Here is a 20,277-nt window from a genome sequence, read left to right as displayed (position 1 = left end):
AGAGTCGTTTCAATCACCCAAGGCCAACAGCGTAACAGGATGAGACAGATGAATGTGGAAAAACTTCCCTGTTCACATTCCCTGTGCACCCATCAGCAAACCTCCCCGGCTAGCCACGATGACAAGGCTCTGCAGCCTGCAAAAAAATTCAGGTGGTCCTACTTATTTCATTATTTTGGATGAGCATTTCATTGCAGCCACGGATTCCCGGCGCCACGGGAGCACCCCGTGCGTCCCATCCTAAGGTAGGGTACTGTGCAGGACTGGACACGACGCTCAACTCCAACCCTCAGGATCGGGACGTTTTGGGAGCAAACAGGAGAGGAGAACGGGAGACGCGGGGGCGGGGAGGGGGCCGCGGCCGGGCGCGGAGCAGGGTGGTGCCGAGGAGGAGGAGGAGGAGGAAGGGGAGGAAGAGGCGGCGAGGGCAGCCCCGGCAGCGGCGACGGGTGGCCCGAGGTGCGCTGGTTCCCTGCGGAGGCGGCGGGCAGCGCCGAGCCGGGCTGAGCCGAGAGGAGCTGAGCCCAGTAAAGCCGAGCTGAGCCGAGTCGGCTGTGCCGGGCGGAGCTCAGCAAAGCTGGGCTGAACCGAGCCGAGCTCGGCAGAGCCGGACGGGACTAGGCTCAAGCCAAGCCGAGCTCAACTGAACGAGGCTGCGCCGAGCCGAACCGGACTGAGCCGAGCTGAACTGAGCCGAGCCGAGCTGAGCCGAAACGGGTTGATCCGAGCTGAGCCGAGCCGCCCTGCGCTGCGTGGGCAGCAGGTACCGCCGGCGGAGCGGGGCGGGATGCGCGGGGGATGCGCGGGCAGGAGCGGGCAGGGCGTCGAGCTGCGGGAAAATGTGCCGGGGGCGAGTGCGGAGCGGGTGGGACCCTCGGAGTGGGATGCAGCAGCACCGAGAAAGTTTGGGGCAATGCTTGCTGCTGTCGGCATTGCATTGTACTGGGACGCTCCGCTCCAGCCATCAGTTCTTCTTCTATTATGGGATTTTAAACCTGACAACTTGACATTTATCTAAAAGTTCTTTTTCGTTATTTTACTTTTTTTTTTCCTAAATAAGAATCTAAATTACTTTCAGCTTCTACACCTGATGCATTTAGCGAGTGTTTGTGGTTTCACCATCACATTTTCCTGCCTTTAAAAAAACGGTGTTGATTTCTCCCGTGTACCTTCATGCAACAGAGGGGGAAGTGAGAAACACAATTAAAACCGACCGTAAACAAAGTGTTATTCAATGAACAAACTGGGGAAAATAAAGAGGGAAAATACTTTCCCCTTCTGGGTTCAGTGATGCTTTGTAGGTGTTTCTTGGTTACAACAGAATGTGATGAGACAGCAGATAGAAGTCTAGCTTTAGAGGCGATGTTGTATCTCAGCAGCTGGATATATAATTTTTGGATCGAGTTTGTAACGTTCTACAAATAAGAGCTGTGATAAGTTGGAAAGCAGATTTGAGCGGTAAAGAGAAAGGAACTGCCTCCGTCCCTCCTCCGCTCCGTAGTGTTTGAGCTGCATTTCCTTCTGAAGGAGGGGACTCGGAGACCCAGCCCGGCTGCTTGAGCCCTGGGCTGTGTTCCCTGCATGCACATTGAATGCTAATAAAGTTACACTCTTGGGTGTAATCGGACCCTTTTTAATAGCGACTCCAAGGCAAGTAACTGACTTCTCGGCTGTACTTCAATCTCCAGTACTGTGATACTTTTCGGGGCGGGGGGGGGGGAAGCTTTCTACGGGCTAAGCTTTTTAATTTCCACCGATGAAAGAATAGTAGCAAAAAAACCCGACTTCAGCAGCTGAGAGCCACTCAATTGAGTCATGCTAACAGCAGATTATTTAGTAGGGTTACTAGGGCAGGAAGAGATAAAGTTTCACTGAACTTGCTATTAAAAAAAAAAAAAAAAGGCGGGGGGAGAAGAACTATTTGCAGTGAATAGGGCAATGTTCAGACTTTTGTATCTTTAAACAGCCAAGTCCTTGAGGCCCTGGACATGTGGTTTTTTATGTTTCTTTTCTTATCCTTCTTTTTGATTGAAGAAAGGACTCCACATTCCCATTGGGGCCACCAGGCATTGCGAGTTTCTGGGGAATGTGCTTTGGGAGCTGAGTTGAGGGACCAGCAAAGAGCACCTCCAAGGAGGTTCTGTCCCACCTGGTTGTGGTAGAGTGGGGCTGCATTCAGCTGGAAGTATCAGATGGCCTCCTGGAGTTCACGGGTCTGCTGTTCCCTAAACACTTGACATCAGAGTTGAATCAAAATCCCAGTGTGGGCTCCATGTTGTTGCCTCTGTCTCTTTTTTGGTGTCTAGGCTAGACATGAGACTTTGATGTCCACCAGCTTTCACTTGCCAAGGCTCCCTGAGCCATGCTCAGCTCCTCATTTTCCCCACATGACTTTTTAGCCAATCCCTGTGAGGACACATGATGAATGAAGCAAGTTATGCTCAGCCTGTGCAGAGGTTTTGGTCTGGAAAGACTCCCCGATTTAAGATGATGCCACAGTTGCAGTGGTATGGGCAACACAGAGTTTAGTAAGACCTTCTCCCCACTTCTATGTGTCTTTTTGGATTTTTCTCAAAGCCCTATTAAAGATTCAGATGTCCCTCCTGAACCTCCATCCTGCAGCTCAGCAGCCCCCTGTGCCCTGGCTGGTTTTGTAGTCACTGCTACACTGGGGAAACCTTTTCATGTTTTTTCACATCTAGGAGAGCTGTGAGCAGAGGGTTATGGCATTGCCAGGGTGGAGATCTTTTTTTTTTTTTTTTACTGCCTCAGGTGTGTTTCCTTTCAAAGAAAATCAATTGATTGACTCTGAGCTTCTCACAGGTCCAGCCTCACTATCCCACCAGAGGTGGAGGGGGTCAAAGGAAAGGCTTAAGGGAGAGACGAGGAAGGAAGGATGGAGAGAACAAGAGCAACAGCTTAGATTCCCCTTGGGATCTTTTCCAGGTTAGTCTTTGTATATCCTTCCACTTTTGTTCTGCAGGAAGTGATATGGTGAATATAACTTCGGATGGCAACTTTTTGGTTTGTTCTCTTATTGTCTGGGTTTAATTGCAAATAGCTCTGCAGCAGCCTGGGAGGGAGGTGAAATATAGACCACCTTCCAGGGCTTTGTTAGCAGAGCTGCTCTGCTCTTGGCTTTTTATGTATATGTTTGTGGATCAAATTAAAACACTTGGCTGCAAATTCTGCTGTTGCTTCCCATTTTGCTGGAGCCAGGATTTGTGTAAGCAGAGTGTTGTTCTTTGCCTAAGCATTGAGAAAGTGATGCTTAAAATAGGAAGGGAAGAGAAAGTCGATACAGGAGTACAAACATCCAAAACCTTTGTGTGTAATATCAACTATAGGAGTAACCAGAGCCTGGGTTCTGCAGTCACAGGTAGCTGCAGCTCAGCATGCACAGCTGCCCTGACAGGGCTGCTCACGTGCTCTGTGGCTGTTCTCACACAGAGACGTTTGGATTGTGTTTGTGATTGACATCAGAAGGCAGCCTGTGAGCACTAGTGACAGTTTGTTTCCATTCCGCAGTGTCGTTCTCTGTTTGCCTCCACTTGCATCTGACTCCTGGTTGTTGGCCTGGCTGGAAGGAGAACATTGGCAAAGGCAGCATTAACTGCAAACTCTTCTCTGTAGCCAGTGATGCCCTTTGCATCATTGCTTGTTTGTGTCAATTTTTTGATTTATCTGCATCGTTGTTTGTTTGTGTCAACTTTGTTATTTATCAGGCCTGTTGGAGTTTTTTTGATCTCTCACCACCAACCAGACCACATCCAGCAGCAGAGATAACATTTAACTTTGATGATGTGAGTGGAAGGAACCCAGATTGCTTTTCAAATTATGCCCAGCTGTCTTAGCAGTGGATAATTCCTCTGATTTGTATTTTAGTAACATCATTGCTTCAGAGCAGCCTGCTGGGGCAGAATGGTGCCATTCCATTCGGGGATATTCTTATTTCCACCTGTGTATAAGAATATATGCTGTATTTGCTCCTTCAGGGCAGAAATGCTGAATGGAATAAGTGTATAGTTGTAAAGGAGGTACCAGGGGGAGATGAAAGAAAATGGTGCAGCTTTCACACAACTGTAACTCTTCATTCTCACTACTGGGTCGTGTGTGGTGAGGATGTACCAGTTATCTCTCAAGTGAATTTCTTTATATTTATCTGAGGTGTAAAGAGACCCGAGATGTACAAATGATAACCTGTACGTAATATTTTTCTGGGGTTTTTGAGTGGCCATTTCCACATCGCATTCTACCTGTCTGGGGCTGGATTGTTTCTCAGTAAACAACTGCCCCGATTATTGTATCATTTAATTTGCTTGGCATTCATTCAAAAGAAGTGTGTCCCTTTTTCCTTATCGTTGTCAAGGACAAATATCTCACTTGTCTCCTGGGGATACAGTATAGTCAGATCATGTACATAGGAAATACCAACCCTAAAAGACACAATAGTTTCCAGTTGATAAATGAGTGAGAACAGGGACATCATGAATCTCATGGCCACCCGTGTATCATAATCAGCCTGACTCTGTTGCTCCTGTGACTTCAATTACATCTACTGAACTTGCCATTTCATTGGGAAGGTGAAGGGAGTCCTAATGTTGAGACCATTTTAGGGCATCCTAACCCTGCAAGGTCAGTGAAGAGGGAAGGACTGGTGGGTGGAATTCATTATATGAGCGCTTGATGCTGTGTCCCCTGCAGTGCTTTTCCTGAGTGGCCAAGTGTTTTAACCCACAAGCGTTTGACACCCCACTGATTATTAACTAGAAAAACAGAAAAAGCAATTATAGGAAGTGTCTTTTTTGTTTTAATGAGAAATATGTATTTATTTGCCAAAATATTGCTGCATTGAAATCATCTCCTGGCATAGACAAAGCATCTACAATGATGAAAATTTCAGTTTCCATCCAGAGTTAGCAGACCATGGACAGTTAAAGGAAAGTATTTGATATGACATCTGTAGGAGACTGTTGGAACAACTTCCATTGTATGTAAAGGACTCCAAAGATGACATTAAAAATCTTTTGTACTTAGCACATCGTAATTATGAGCAAACATGACAGTAGGAGGACCATCTCCATAAATATGAACCATCTCCATAAATATGACTGCCCTGACCAGGACCTGAGGATGAGAAAGCACATGAATGTATAAAAACAAGTTGATCCTAAGGTGCTTAAAATGCATATAAAAATAAGTGAAAGCAAAAATAAAAAAACCATGGTACCCATAGAAGTAGAAAAGCTGAAAGAAGGAGATGGAAGGAAGAAGGAAGTCTTGCAACCTTGTGTGTGGCAAGATCACAGCCCTTCATGGGCATAGTGACATGTTCCCAGGTAGGGTGTTAGAAGAGCAGGGTCTAAGCTGGAAGCATCAGGGTTACAGATTCAATTGGCTTTAGAGGACAAGAAAAATAAGGTGTTTCTCTTTCCAAAACACAGAAGATATTCAGAGCTTTTTAAGTTTTTTTGTGGAAATATTTTGGTCCACAACAAAGATGTTTCCATTCTCTGTGCTAAATTCCTGTGTCGTAGGAATTTAGTTAAAGATGATACGTGCATTTGCACTCAGTTGTTTCCTGGTGCTTCCAAGGTGCAATGTGTCTTCTTCATGTGGTGCAAAAAGGTGTTGGACCTATCCCCACTGTCTAAATGTGGATAAATCTGGTTGACAGAAAAAATGAGGGTATGAGGGAACCTTATCTATAGTTTCCATGAGTCATTATGATAGGTCAGCTGTATCAAAACCTTTCAGACCCTCGAGCAAAACCCATCCCTTTTCTTCAGAAAATGGGCATAATTTTTAGTTGAAAAAGCAATTATTTATCAGATGTGTTGAACAGAGTTTTCTATGGCAGCAAAAAGCACCGGCTCAACACCTGCTGCATGTGCAAGGTTTTATCATTTAGGCAGGAAGGAAAATGATGTTAGCAACTGGTTTGAAAAGGTTATTCCAGATGCTGGTAGTAACACGGGACAAGATGTGAGTGTGCTTGTAGAAGTGGTTCACTGAGCTGAGAAGGTGGGTTAGACCTCATCAGGATGGCAATCTAGGGCAGGAAAAAGACTGAGGACACAGAAAAGCCTGAGAAGGCACTGGTTGCAATGAGGTGGGTAGAAGATAGATAGGTATATGGTGACAGGGTCTGTGTGGGACTGGGGACAGCCAGTACAGGCCTCCCTACTGCAGAAAGGTGAATGGTTAAGGTATAGATTCAGCTGTGATTAGGTCTATCATGTTGTACTGAAGGGCTCTGGTGGTGAAGTTACGGCTGATGAAGCAACAAGGGGCTCAGTGTGGTGTCTATGAGCAACCTGGTCCAGTTCCTATGGAGCTAGACTTTAAGGTCCCTTCCAACCCAGACAATTCTATGATCCTGTGAAGTGTGAGGCATTAGAAAGATCCAGGAACAGTGCAACAGACAAACAGTGCAACAGACAAACCCCAAACAACAGCTCTAAGTCAAACACAGATTCCTCTTCTCTCGTGACACTGGGATATTTCAGTGCAGAGCAGCCACCCACCCAGGCCAGGAAATGCAGTTCCTGCCTCATATGTCATTGCACCACATGTTTTCTGGAAAAGCAAATAAACCCAGTCCATCCCAATAAGCAGAAGGGCTGTCACACCACTGTAAATGCACACATTTGCTGAGAGTGTGGATTTAGAGTAGCTCATCTCAGGGATGCAGGGATTGAGGGTGAAAGAGGGTGTGTTCTCACAGCAGAATGGCTGTAGGGCTTTGTCTGACTCGTTGTTTTGTGATGTTATGCTGGTTTTTGTGGGAAAAGAACCCTTCTGACAGATGCACTCCTAACTTTGGACTGACAGTGAGTTTTGCTTGGTTTAGTAGTGAATACTTTGTCCCTGTCTGTCCTCATTGATGCAATAACTCAGTTCAGAGGCAGTTCTTTCTTTGGGCTCAAACACACATCAGCTTCACCTGGGCTAAATGACTGTCTGAGGAGCCAAATTTAACCTGTAACCTAAATAAACTGCCCAGTTAAGACAAAAAGAGAGAGAGAATTGCTAGTGGCAGCAGAATTGTCATAGAATCATTGAATGCCAGAATGGTTTGGGTTGGAAGGGATCTTAAAGATTATCTGGTTCCAGTCCTCTGCCATGGGCAGGGACACCTTCCACTAGACCAGGTTGCTCAGAGCCCCATCCAGCCTGGCCTTGAACACTTCCAGGGATGAGGAAAGAGATCAAACACACTCGCATAAGGCTGGAGTAACTTTCCTGAACCGTGCAGGCTTGTTGCAGCTTTGCCTTGGTATTAGTGAAGTCCTAGCTCAAACTGGTCTTTTAATGACCCTGTGATTTTACAAAGAGCAAATAAAAATCCAAAGGGCTGCTCAGGGACATCCCAGCCACCACACTGACGAAGAGGCCAAGCTTTGGGGTCACCTAGTGCCATAAATCCCCATGAACCTGGCTCCTGACTTCTGCAAGTGTAGAGGGAGCAGAAGTTAAACCTCTATTTTGTTTCAAAACTAAAGTTACATATGATTAATTTTTCACTTGGGTTCAAGTTTACTGTTCTGAGGAGGTTTTCAATGTGGTCATTTGATTTTGCTGTGGAGTTTCTATGTGCTGGTGAGGCCGCTTCTCTTTCTCATGTAAATCAGCAGCACAAGTGATAGTTGTGGTGGGAGGAGAATCTGAGTGAAAAGGGAGGCATTTGGGGGCTGATATGTCGAGAACAGAAAGAGCAGCTGAGGCTTATAGAGATCTGTTCTGACTTGTGAATGGGATTTAGACAAGGTCATACCTTCTGTATCTACAGAAACCAGAGAGACAAATGCTATTGTGGAAGTCACTGTTGTTTGTCTTGAAGGACTGTGCACGTGTTGAGAGCTGAATTTACTCAGGTTTTCCCCTTCCACTCTTACAGTAACAGTTGCTATTTATGTTTTGATTTGTAACACTGGTGTAATAGTAAAGAGTGTGCATCCTCCACCTTCCGTTTTCATCTCCCCTGTCCCTCCTCCCCCTCATACAAGGGGAGGATGTCAGGGCAGCTACAGACATCGTTATTAAAATGTTTGAGCAAATAAAATAGACAAGGACTCCTCAAAACAGCTCTGTTTCTCCCTTTCCCTCCCATCAAAGCAAGGTGATTCTCTGCCAGGTGTTTTCCAGTGACATTGGAAAGGATGGTGCTTTTACCAAATCTCATCATTAGAAAATTCAATTATGTCAGTTTTACCAGTTCCTAGCCATTAGCATTGTCCTTCTGCCTTATTTATAGACCAGTTTCGAGCCCCACAGAAAGTAAATAAAGGTTTCAGTGCATTTTGATTCAGAATCTTGTCCTTTGCCAAACCTGCAGACAAGAGTCCTCAGTTTATGCATCTCTATTTGCAATACACGTGTTAGTTCATGGGGGTCTCGATGCAGAAAAAAGACCCATAAGTAGATCTGCATTTGCCCAGCTTCTGGCAGGTGAGACACCCTATCTGGGAACCATCCCCTCTTGTCTCAGAAGCTGAAATGCCAGACAGACACCTCCACCTGAACCAGCAGTGGGGAGAAAGAGGCATTTGAGGTCACCAGGCATTTGACCCATTTTAGTCAGCTCCACGGAGATAATGGAAATTGAAAACCCAGCAGGTCTCTTTCTTTCTGCTGTTTGTGAAGGGGGCCTGGGGTGAATAGTCCATATGCAAATGTATATGGAGTAGGTAGGAGAGTGAATTTCTAAAGTTAAATGTCAGGAATTGGTTTGTTTGGGTAAAGAGGGGAGGGAAGAGGCCTCCAGTGTGTCAGGATCAGTACATGGGTCTGTCTCTGTGGGAGAAGTTGCCATAGGGTGGTTCCTGGGGAATGTGATCCTTTTTAGGCAGGGCACCCCATTAATAGAAGCATCACCATCTACTACCCCATATGAGCGTGGGCCTCTCTTGATGATACTCGGAGGGAGGATGTGCAGGTGGATGAGGCAGAGGGGCAGTGGAATGTTAGATGAGGATGTGGTGTTAACGGAGTGATCTTTGGACAGAGGAGTGATGTGAGCCTTTAAATTCGATCCTTCAGGGAATGCTATTTCTGCTTCCTGAAGTCCTGGTAGCCACCATTACTCCTCTTCACGGCACAGCTCCCACTTGCACAGCCCCTCTAGTTCTGCAGTTCTAGGTTAGACACCAGCTATGCTGTCACATTAGAGGAAGAGTCTTTCTTCCTTTTGTGTGTGGTGAGGAAAGGGTGGTAACTGATTATAACCTTTGTCATCTCTAGAGCCAAGCACTGCCTTTATTTCTTTAGTCAATCCTTGCTTTTCTGATCATAATAAAGAGATTTCATTTGTCTAAAATAGAATCATAGAATGGGTTGGGTTGGGAGGGATCTTAAAGACCACCCAGTTGCAGCTCCCTTGCCATGGGCAGGGACACCTTCCACTATCCCAGGTTGCTCCAAGCCCCATCCAGCCTGGCCTTGGACCCTTCCAGGGATGGGGCAGCCACAATTTCTCTGTGCCAGGGCCTCACCACCCTCACAGTAAAGATTTTCTTCCTAATATCCAATCTAAACCTACTCTCTTTCAGTAAGGCATACCTCCTTGTCCTATCACTAAATAAAGTCATCTGTTTACAAAATAAACAGTCTGTTTTATCTTTGCAAATGCTGCTATGGCTGTAACTCAAACCACTGTCCAGAGGTGACCAGCTTTTGAGCTGGTCCCCATTTGGGATTTTGTGAGTGTACCTGGACATCTGAGTGTGTAACTGAGCTTTTCTCTGGCAGGTGGTGTGTGCAGAGGGAGAGCACATCTTCCTTGTGCTCTGCACTGCTTAACTGAGCTGCAAGAGTGATGCTGAGTTTGTTCCTGGGCACTGTGAGCTACACTAATACTGAGATGGGCAGTGTGGGATGGACTGAACATTTGTTTGCTTCATGCAAGGCTCTGTGCTACCTCCTGAGCTCAGGGAACAGCATGAGCCAGGGCTAATTAGTAGAGAAACACTGTGAATTTTGGGAAGAAGAGAAGCAGATATTGTCTGCATGCTCGTGACATAACATTTCACACAGTGTGAAGATAAACTCATGAAGGTTTGCTTAAGCAGCCAGATGGTGATATGAAAAAAAGAGAGAAACTAAATTTAAAAGTAAAACAAAGAAACATTCCAAAAACCTGATTCTCAGCACTTTGAGCTAAAATGAATTTTATCTGTGTTTTGTATTTTTTTCTTCCACCCACTGTGTGTCCTCTATCCCTCCCAGTCAGGGAGATAAGTAAGGGCAGAAGCACAGAAAGAAACTGGTGGGTAAATGATAAAGTTGATGTGAGCTAAATGGTGAGTGGAGTGGGAAGTTTTATAAAGAGATGGAGGCTGAAAGGCTCTCAGGAATTGATCTGAAGCTCTGACACCGAGAATAGGATACCAGGCTAAAAATGGGAGGAGGGCTTTCAGCCTAACTGGAGCCAGAGCTTCTTTACTTAAATAGAAGTGTAGTTTCAAATTGAGTATGACTGAAGAAGAGGAAATTATATATGAGAGTTTCTTTAAGTAGATGGCATTAGGAGTAGGAAAGACATGGAAGCTGGAATTGTGATGGTGTTGACAAGAGAGGGCACCTGGAGCAGGGAGCCCTGAGATTGATGGAAACAAACAAATATAATAACTGGGGTGGGGGGATTTTGGTGAAGCCATGGCATCAAAGATGGATGGAGCAGAGAATAAAGGCAGAAGCTGTAGGTCTGCCAGCTGCTGCTGTGCAAAACAAATATTTCTGCTGTTAAGATGCAAGGGTGTGGAGAAGGCTGAATTATCTGAGATATCTGTGGTGCTGTTCACTGTAAAATGTGAGCTGGGCCAGGTGCTCAAGGGGATAGAGATTCCTGCAGACTTCCTGTGAGGATTTCAGGGCAAGGAGGAGGCAGCTGATGGCTGCGGACAGGAGAAAATGTCCAGTGCTCCTTAAATAATAGTGCAAGCTCTGGAAAAACACAGGACAATCCTATATCAAAATTAGTTTCCTAAAATACACAGAATTAAAGAATCACAGAATGGATTGGGTTGGGATGGAACTTAAAGATCAAGTTGTTCCAACCCCCCACCATGGACAGGGCCACCTTCCACTAGACCAGGCCCTCTTCAGGGACTACGTCTCCCAAGATTTTTGTGTCACACAGAATTAAGGTGTGGATGTCCAGTGTGGACTCCAGTTACGATATGAGGTTTCTCTGTGACAAATCAGCCCACTTTTTTGAGGAGTATGTGGTAACACCAGGCTCACAAGAAACTTCTCTCCTGACGGATGGCCAGACAGGTAGGTCAAGGATGATGCAGACAGTCTGCTGGGTGGCAGAGGGGTGAGTGAAATGCTCTTTTCCAGCCCAACATTTCGGTAATTAAGGGTCCAAATACCTTTAGCAGATTTCTGGATTAAGCAAAGACATTAAATATCTCTACTGCTGAATGAGGTTAATCATAGCATAAAACTGTGCCTTAAGAAGGAAGGATGTTCATGTGCCCCATTCTAGTCCTGTCCCCCTCCTTGGGACTTTTTTTTTTTTTCTTTTTAAGGGAAAGAAAATAAAATATGGGTGCAGGTGCTGGCACTGGCAGGAAATTCAGTGCTTTAACAACCATCCTGATACAACATGGTGAAGTATCTGAGGAACATGCCACCTGTGTAATTAAAAAAAAGCACCAAGAACCCCAAAAGACAAGAAATCTGTGAACTAGTGCCAAAATGTTACAGAAATACAAAAATTGCTGTGCTAACGAACAAGAGGCCAAAGGAAAGGACTTATTGTAGCTACATCTCAGTTCAAGATATTTTTATTTCCCTCATTACCTTGAAAAGCTCTTGAAAGATTCTTTTGTTCAGTGTTTGATTAAAAAAGGCACTGTCACTTCTAGTTTGGCCTGTGTTTGTTAGAAAACAACTAAAACCTGAAAAGATAATTTTAAATACTAACTTATAAAAAGTGCAGTGGGGATAATTACTTTGACAGCATTTCTTTCCAGTTTGTGTGGCCCAAGTGTTGCAGACATGGAGTGTTACAGTAAAATAAATTCACCAGAAGCTTTCCAGGAAAATAAAGTAGCAAAATTGACAAGTATTAATCTGGATTCCCAAAAAAATTAACAAAAAAAAAATGGAAAAGTTTTACAAGTAAGAGTAACTGAAAAATTGGGCACTTTTCCAGTGGGACCAGTGAGCAAGTTTGCTTTGTTTCAGGACCACACATGACAAAAATTCACTAAATGTGAAGAAAAAAAGAGGGTTGACCTAGATGCAGGGACAGGACCTAGAAGGGTTTATTCCAAATAGAAATTTGGTGAGTCTGCTCTGCTTCTCTTCCCAGTTTGCACAGATAACAAGGGTTTTGGCTTTAAAAGCCTGGCCTCTCCAGAGGGAGATAAATTCACATTGTCTACTGGAAAACAAAAGGCATATCTGAAAGAGACTGTACTTTTAATATAAGAATTTCTCTCCTTCTCTGTGAGCAAGTTAAGAAGTGCTGAGGGGTGTTCCTAGGCTGTCTTTCCTGACTGTCTTTCCATTTCTAGAGCAAATTTCACAGTGAATGTTTTTTGAGGTGGGATCCTCCCCTAGCTGTATTTCCCTATCTTTCCAAGCTGTCATAACTGTTGGACACGAATGCATCTGCTCCTGGCTCAAACCCTAAAATCTACGTCCTTTTCAGTGGATATCAGAACATCCTGGCCATCTTTGTGGCAGATGTAATCATAGTGGGGAAACAGCAATTGCAGGATGTGTTTGGCTTTAACTCTTTAAAATATGTTCTTTAGGATGGGGTGATGCACCCCTACAAGTGCTTATATCTCTTTGCTGGATATTCTGGGAGCTTGGGTGGTGGCCCATATGTGCACTGCAGTTGTCTGTGTATATTCATGTGAATCCACCCTTTACCTCTTCACCAGCAGTGAGGCTACAGTTTCCCAGTCTCATTATCCCAAGCCAAATGTAGTTCCTGCATACCATCCCCCACATCATTCCTGCTTAGGACAGGGCTCTGCATCCATTAGGGTCAGTCAGATCAGGGAATGGACACAGCTGCAAACTCACTTGTCAAGCAGAGTTAAAAGAAGAAGGGTTGCTTTTAAGAGAAATCTGTGCCCTGATCCCAAATCCTGCACAGCCACTGGCTGTGCTGGAAGAGATTGGGAACCTGCAGTGTGACATGGGGTGGAAAGCTGAACCGTATCCTTGGACATAGCCTGCATTTAGGTTTAAGGATTAAAGCAACTGTTATGAGGAGTCCTAAGGATAGCAATACACAAATTCCTTGTTTTTAAGGCCCAGCTATACATGTGTCTGCTAGAAAGGTTGTAGATTCCATCCTAGAGTCCGTGGATGTATGCAATGACCACTTGCATTCCCAGCAGCTGCTTTCTGCAATTCCTCAAATGGGATGAACACCATCCCTTTCACAGCTTTAAATCTGTTTAAGATCTGAAAATGGGCTTGAGGCTCTAATCTTGCCTTGTGCACAACAAATGCAACAGAAAGAAACCCATGACCTCAGCAGAGTCCAGCCAGACATGTTTGTAGGCCGTATGTAGGAGATCAGGTCCTGTCACTAATGCACACAACTTGCTCTAAACAAGCATCACAAGATTCAGAGACTTTTAAAGAGTCTCTCCCATGCCTGCCATTGGCCCCAGAAAAGTCTACAAGCCTCATTTCCACATATTGAAGAAATGCTTTGCCTGGGTCCTCTGTGACTGCAGTCGATGAGGAAGGGTTTTGGTGGAGAGCATCCACCTCTGTTTTGAAATGAAGCTGTTCCAGGAAGTTTTGGGAGGTTCTTGGTTGCACTGAGTCTGGTATTGTACCAATCCCATCAAAGACTGTTGATTCTGCCCTTCCTCACCCACTCTCTCCACTGCCTTTGTGAGATGTTGCAGATGGGGTGGCTGACTATGTAGACAGGGAAAATTAAATGGCTGTGCAAATTCCCCTCCTTTTCCTCTTCCTCCTCTGATCCAAATCCTCATAAAAGGAGAGTGTGAGAAATGTTGGGTGGCACCCAGAGAGGTTCTGAACTTCCTCCTTCCTGAACAGGCTGGTTTGATCTTCTTGGAAATAACAGCTTATATGGGAACCCAAAATGAGTCACACAGGGGAGTTCCCTACTGTATGGTCTGTGGGATATGAGGAGTCAGGGGATATAGCCATCACTGCTGGTGTTCAGGGTTGCTCTTGAAATCTGCAGGAAGGCCTTGAGGTGTGTTATGCTCATGTGCAGGTCTCCACCAACTATACCAACAGATCTCTGCAGGGTCAAGACCTGCCTTTTTGGCTGGGAGATGCCTTGCAGGGGGTGAAGAAAAGTTCATACCCTTCAGCTGTAACTCCTCGTTCCTTTCCCTCTTGGTGATGCTGATCCTGAGATTATGAATTCATTTTGCAATCACAGTTTTGCCTCAGAAAGGAGAGAGCACTGGAAATACTCCCTCTGACCTCGAGAAAATGAGTGTTTGAGTTTTGAAAGCAGCATCTCAAATCCTGAAATATTTCCCCTCTCAATTGGCCCTCATTCAGTCAATTGCCATCTTTACTGTGTCATACAAGCATTCATTTTCATTCAATTAAAGGCAAAAGCATAAATCCCACCAAAGGCAGCTGTTCTCCACTTGGATCTTCTACTGACTGGGAGCAGGAGCTTGCTTCTTTCTTTGTCCTTAACCATAATTGATTAGGATATTAAGGGTCTTATTACTTCCTAATATAGTTTGGGAATTATTTCCATATGTTGCATTATTCTCCACAATGGGCAAAGCTCCTCTGTGCCAGCAAAGTTGGGTGCAGTATTGCTGAACCTCAATTACACTGTGTTTAAAGTTTTATTGGAGGAGAGGTTGCAGGTGGCCTCTTATAGAAAGCTGCATTTCATCTCAGTTTTCAGATACCTTATACTATCCTTTCCACTGGGAAATTAAGCAGAACTCTCCATATCCACTGCAGCTGTTTCTGGTGTTAAATTAAACTGCTGCTATTACAGTGAGCCGTGCTGGAGCTGAGCTGTGTTGTTCCTTAATTGTTTGTGGTTGTGGATACCAGCCAAGCAGCAGTCCTGTAGTGGCAAACGCTGGAGATAGGACCTGGAAAACAGATGTTTGGGCCAAAGCCAAGGTGGTTTCAGGAAAGACAGTGAGAGAGAAGCAGGAAACCAGTTATCTGTCTGATGTATCGGACAGAGGGAAGAAATTCACCCTAGGGCAGAGTGCTCACAAGAGGCTGGTGCAGCAGTAAACTCTGATTTTAGCAAGCTTTAGCCTGCATTTTAAGGCTGATATGGGCAGCTGTTGGTTTGCCAGTGCTAACACTGTCTGTGCCAAACCTACATGCTTTGCAGCTGGGTGGAAAATTCTCACCTGTTTGCTGGGGGCTGCAGAGCATCTCGTGCAATAAACTGGTTTATGTGAAGTCCCAGCATAAATCTTTTAGATCTGATACAATGAAGGGATTTTTTTGAAATTTAATTGAGGCTTGAGGAATCTGATCAAAACTAGATCTTACAGTGGAGGTGCTTTATGTGAGCAGATCATTCCCAGGCATTCCACTTTGCTCCCAAAGGAGGGAAATCACACGTTAATGGATCTCAGAGTGTCAATTACTCTTTTTTCCTCTCTCAGGACCCCAGGTAACTAACTGCCTGAGATGGAGATAGAGATGCTGTAGGCATCTAGGTCTTGGTGAGATCTGTCCCACTCATGTTTTCACAGAACCACAGCCTGCTTGAGATTGGAAGTGACCTGTGGAGGTCACCTTGTCCAGCTCTCCTGTTCAAACAGGGACACCTGATGCCAGTTGCCTAGGACCATGTCCAGATGGCTTTTGAGTATCTTCAAGGATTAAAACATCTCTGGGAAAGCTATTCATTAAGTGATTGCACAGAGCCAGAATGAAATATTGCACTGGAGGGGAGGGAGGGGTAGTCCAGCATTTAAGATTAAGGAAAGTTTTAAATGTCACTGCTTAGGGGGCTGATCCACAGATCTGAACAGGTGTCTTGAAGCACATACAACCTTGATTTTTGGAGCAGGGATATGAGTATTTAGCAGGACAAGATGCTTTCACAGTTTTAACTACGCTATAACTATGTTGATTTCATTGAAACATGATGAATGTCAGCTCAAACTTTCAGCCCTAATTTTATTTCTTTAGTAATTGAGCCAATAGTTTGACCACATTTTAGGGCTGAGGAGTCATCAAAAAACCTTTGGATTTCTTTAGCAACACTCATGATTTTAGATGCAAAAGATGTGGATCAGTAATTCTGAATAGCACTGAGATTTGAAAGGTGGATTTTAAAAGTCCTGGTAAGGGAATGCTTACAGCTCCTCCTGCACTTCCTCCTGCTCCTGTCTGTGGAACAACAGGTTCCTAGAGACAAAGATGTAGAAATTAAGGATTTGGAAGAGGATTATAATCTTCTATTGCCCAGCAGTGACTAGAGGCATGATGCAGATATTTTGACTGTTGGCCTTAGTCTTTGGCTGTCTTTAGCTTTCCACACTGATGGAACATGCAACTCCTTGAATTTCTCTTCTGCTGCCAGAGACCCTTTGATTTGTTTGTCCTTTTGTCTTTAGACTAAGTAGGCTTCTTATTTTTTGCAACAAAGGAAATGTCTAAATAATTGCATCACACAGAGAGGAGAAATATATATACATATATGTCTTTCTGTTGAAGAGATTTTTCCCTACTTAAATTGATCAGATTTCTCTGTTTCTGACAGTTGAGGTACAAAATTTATCCTTTTTGTGCCATAGACCACTCATAAATCACTCAGTGCCACAAATGCTTCTCCTTATAGGCCTGCCTGTGCTTGAAAATCTAAATGCAAGTGGCCCTCATCCAGAGGAGAACAGGATCATCCTAATCTCCTGTATCCAGCTCCAGCTGGTGCTTTGCCTTCCCCTGAGCTTCTGGGAAACTGCGGAAGCGCTGGTGTTTTCCTGGTTGAGGGTGATGCCACATGCAGAGGTCCATGACCCATCATTCCTAGGCATACACAGTAGACATAAATCACAGGATTATTTTCTCTTCTTCTGTTGCTCTCGGGAAAAGGAAGTGCCATTTAACTGCACAAACCCACTACACCCATCCTGTCTCCCCCAGAAACCTGATGGTTTTCCTCTCTTTTAAGAGCAATATCCAAGATACTTTTGCTGTTTTCCTGAAAACTCAGCCTGGTTGGTAGCTGACATACCCAGGAGCTCAAATGGGAAGAAGAGTCTTCATCTGTGGTTTATTGTATAGATTGGCTTTATGTAGGGTAGAAAAGTTAGGGAAACCTCCTGGGAAGCCTGAATCTCTATCAGAGAACACCTACAGTTGGCTGCATGGGCAGCAGAAAGTGTTGGAGTGTGAGTGCTCAGTACTTGTGAATATTTGGGCCAGGAGAGTTGGTGTTTCAGACCCAACACTAACTGTAGCTGTTTGTCTTCATTTTATAAAACAGGAAGAAGACCTCACCATATCCAGGGCACAAGTGAAACAACAACCTGCTGCCACCTGACCGTGCACTGACACGAAGTTGTTCTGAGTTTTACAGTTGCCCCAGATTTTTGTGTAAGGGGCTGATGGAAACTCATCGCTCCACACTGCTGGGTAAGAGAGAAGACACTCAAGCAAAGCGCTGCATCTTGGTTTCTCCAGTTTTCCTCTCTCCTGGATGGTCTTGCCTTCTGTCTCCTTGAACAGAGAGTCAAGTTTTAAAGTCAGCCCAGCCGGAGGAGCAGTTTTCCTCATTCCTTCAGCTGAGAAAATCCTTTTCATGTTGTCCACAACTGTGATGAAAAGAGAAGCCCCTCCCAGACACTGAACTTGTCTGTCAGGAAAATACCATTTACAGGTAAGAAACTACTATTCCCAGCAAAAAATATGGAACTTCTTCCATGTGAGACTAGAGAAGCTGTCCTAGGGATAGAGCATTTTTCATGTGTAAAAAGGAGAAGAGACTTGAGCTGCATCCCACACCACAAGTTATTCAACTTTTTGCTGTCGAACAATATGTCATTGCAATATATTTGACAGATAACAGCTGGTGATAGGACTGATGTCTTTTAACTCTGGTGGTCCAAGACTCAGACATCTGCAGCTGAGTTTCTAGTGCCTCTTGCTCCCCGTTGAGTAGAAGAGAAGCCAGGAATGACAAGCTCAGAAGCTGAGACAAAAGTTGGGTGGTAAATCGCAGTTCTTGGGCCCAGATGGCACCACGATGGGCATTAACTACAGCAGTTAATAATTTCTGGTTTCACTGAACCTTCTCTCTGAAAACTTTGAAAGAACCTAACAAAGAATACCAACCCAAAGGTTTTGTAGTGTTTCCTGGCATCTTGATTTTATATGTTTCTGTTCTCAGCTGCTTAAAATTATCCCAAAGTAGTGTTTCATTGGTGGGGGGGTTTGTTTTACTGTCTATAGAGTGTGGTTCATATGAGCTGAATTCTCTCTTTGTAGCTTCACTTATGGATAGGGGTCAGCACCCAGGCAGTTGAACGCTCGAGATCCTTTCCATGCTGTATATAAATAGCACACAGCTATTTCACAGTTTCATATTCATCTTGCAGGCTTCCAGCACCCTTGTATTCCCCAAACTCTTTCTATCCCACAGCATTCGGGTTCTTGAACGTGTGACTCAACCTAAATTACAGCAGGGCTTATCCCAGCCAGGAAAGCTCTGATTTGGCTCCTGTGTGTTCTTGTTCTCATTCCTGACGGTTGGTGTCAAGCCATGAGCACTCAGAGCTGCTCCTGTGGGTTTTCCAGCCCTGGGATGAGCTCAGCTCCGTGGTTAAGCCGACGGCTGAGTTACGTTACCTTGCGCACGTTAATTCAGTCCCTCGCCTTGCTGGTCAGTGGAGGAAGCCAGAGAGTCTCCAGCTCATGGATAACTAACAGCCAACATCCCCCTGTCCGGCGGAGATAAGAGCCTGGTTAAAACCAAGGGAAATTTCAGACTGTCTCCCAAGTGTCGCCTGTCTTTTGTTTGACACAGGACTTGTCATGTCTCCCTTCCTGCGTATTGGTTTGTCCAACTATGACAGTGGCCCTTACCTGCCATCCCAGGGGGAGGTGATTAACCCTTACTGTGCTGTGATGGTGAAAGAAGCCGTGGAGTCAGGTAAGTGGGGAAGTGTTAAATATGCATGTGAGCTTTTATAAGTCATGTGGGTGACTTTATGTGTTGTTTCTGGTGTGTAGAAAGCATGTTGGTAAAACACAGTGAACTATAAAATAGTTTGGCTTGGAAGAGACTTTAAAGATCATCTAGTTCCCCCCCTTTATATGGGTTTGTGAAGCCCACCCCCCTTTAAAAGGATTGTGGGTGAAGGCGAAGTCCTTTTTGTGTCTCAGCACAGTAGTGGTTTGGGTTTGTCATGGTCTGCAAGACAATCCAATTTTAAGCTAATGCCCAACAAATCTATATCTACAGTTTGGGGTTATTATCAACTACATTACAAGTCCCAACATGTGACAGAGCAGATGAGCTGTATTTGGTTTCACTTTTCTGTGAGCAGTTGTTGGTTTGTCAGTGTGACTCCAGACAGATGAAATCTGAGTGTCCTAAAATATCCTGGCAGGGCTGTCCATGCTTATCATATTTTTCTGGAAAACTCACGGATCCAGACACTTCCATGATTTAGAAAAAAAAAAAAAAAAAAGGCAATTGAACCGCCTGGTCTTTACAGAGGGTTAATTTCTCTGTGTAATTGCTGTGCTGTGTAAAAAGGTTTGAAAGTGAAACCTCATGCAGAGCATTTTTCTCTGTCTGGATGCAGGGACTGTTGCAGGCTTTTCCTGATGGACCAACACTGATGAGTCCTCATAGGGAAAACATTTCTTATATGTCTTATGCATGAAAATAGTCCCAGTGAGAGGATGAAAAGTTCTTCAGTTGTGCTTTTGAAGAATCATGAGGAGCAAGACTTTCAGTGTTAGGGAATTCCCTAACACTGGTTGTTATTTATCTTAAATCTTTGATAAATTCGTAATTTGACTGCAGTGATTCTTTAAAAAAATGAAATCCATTCAGAAATTCCTTTTTATTGAGAATGCCCATGACTCTAATCCCCAGAGGACGTTAAAGTAGTTTAAAAAAAAAAAATAGAATTTTAAAATAATTCAGTATTTCACTGAAATTGTTTGTTTGTTTTAAGAGTCAGCATTTATCACATTGAACTTTTTCTTGACTTAAATGTTATTTTAAATTATTATGTAAGATACAATTACTGGTAAATTCCAAAGGAAAGAAAATACTGCATGACAAAATATCCCTAAGAT

The 20,277-nt window shown here is 44.4% G+C and overlaps 1 protein-coding gene across 3 annotated transcripts in view; it reads left to right on the top strand.

Annotated features, from left to right (window-relative positions):
- The first annotated feature begins 489 nt into the window (after positions 1–489).
- The window catches only part of PRKCQ (protein kinase C theta), a 60,164-nt gene continuing 40,376 nt past the window's right edge, over positions 490–20,277 (top strand). Inside the window, exons 1-4 of one of the 3 annotated variants that reach the window (XM_027739948.2) lie at positions 490–763; positions 2,824–2,946; positions 17,453–17,845; positions 18,992–19,117. In XM_027739948.2, the coding sequence (XP_027595749.1) occupies positions 19,000–19,117 (118 nt within the window). In that variant the 5' untranslated portion in view covers positions 490–763; positions 2,824–2,946; positions 17,453–17,845; positions 18,992–18,999. Of the gene's footprint in view, positions 764–2,823; positions 2,947–17,452; positions 17,846–18,991; positions 19,118–20,277 lie in introns of those variants that run through there. The other 2 variants (XM_027739949.2, XM_039383491.1) reach the window with 2 other exon arrangements.

This window comes from Pipra filicauda, unplaced genomic scaffold (assembly GCF_003945595.2).
Source record: "Pipra filicauda isolate LSUMZ 115617 unplaced genomic scaffold, ASM394559v2 scaffold311_size1313980_pilon, whole genome shotgun sequence".
In the NCBI taxonomy this organism is placed as follows: domain Eukaryota; kingdom Metazoa; phylum Chordata; class Aves; order Passeriformes; family Pipridae; genus Pipra; species Pipra filicauda.
The sequence above is the reverse complement of the archived record's forward strand: the minus strand, read 5'-3'. Positions and strand labels throughout refer to the sequence as shown.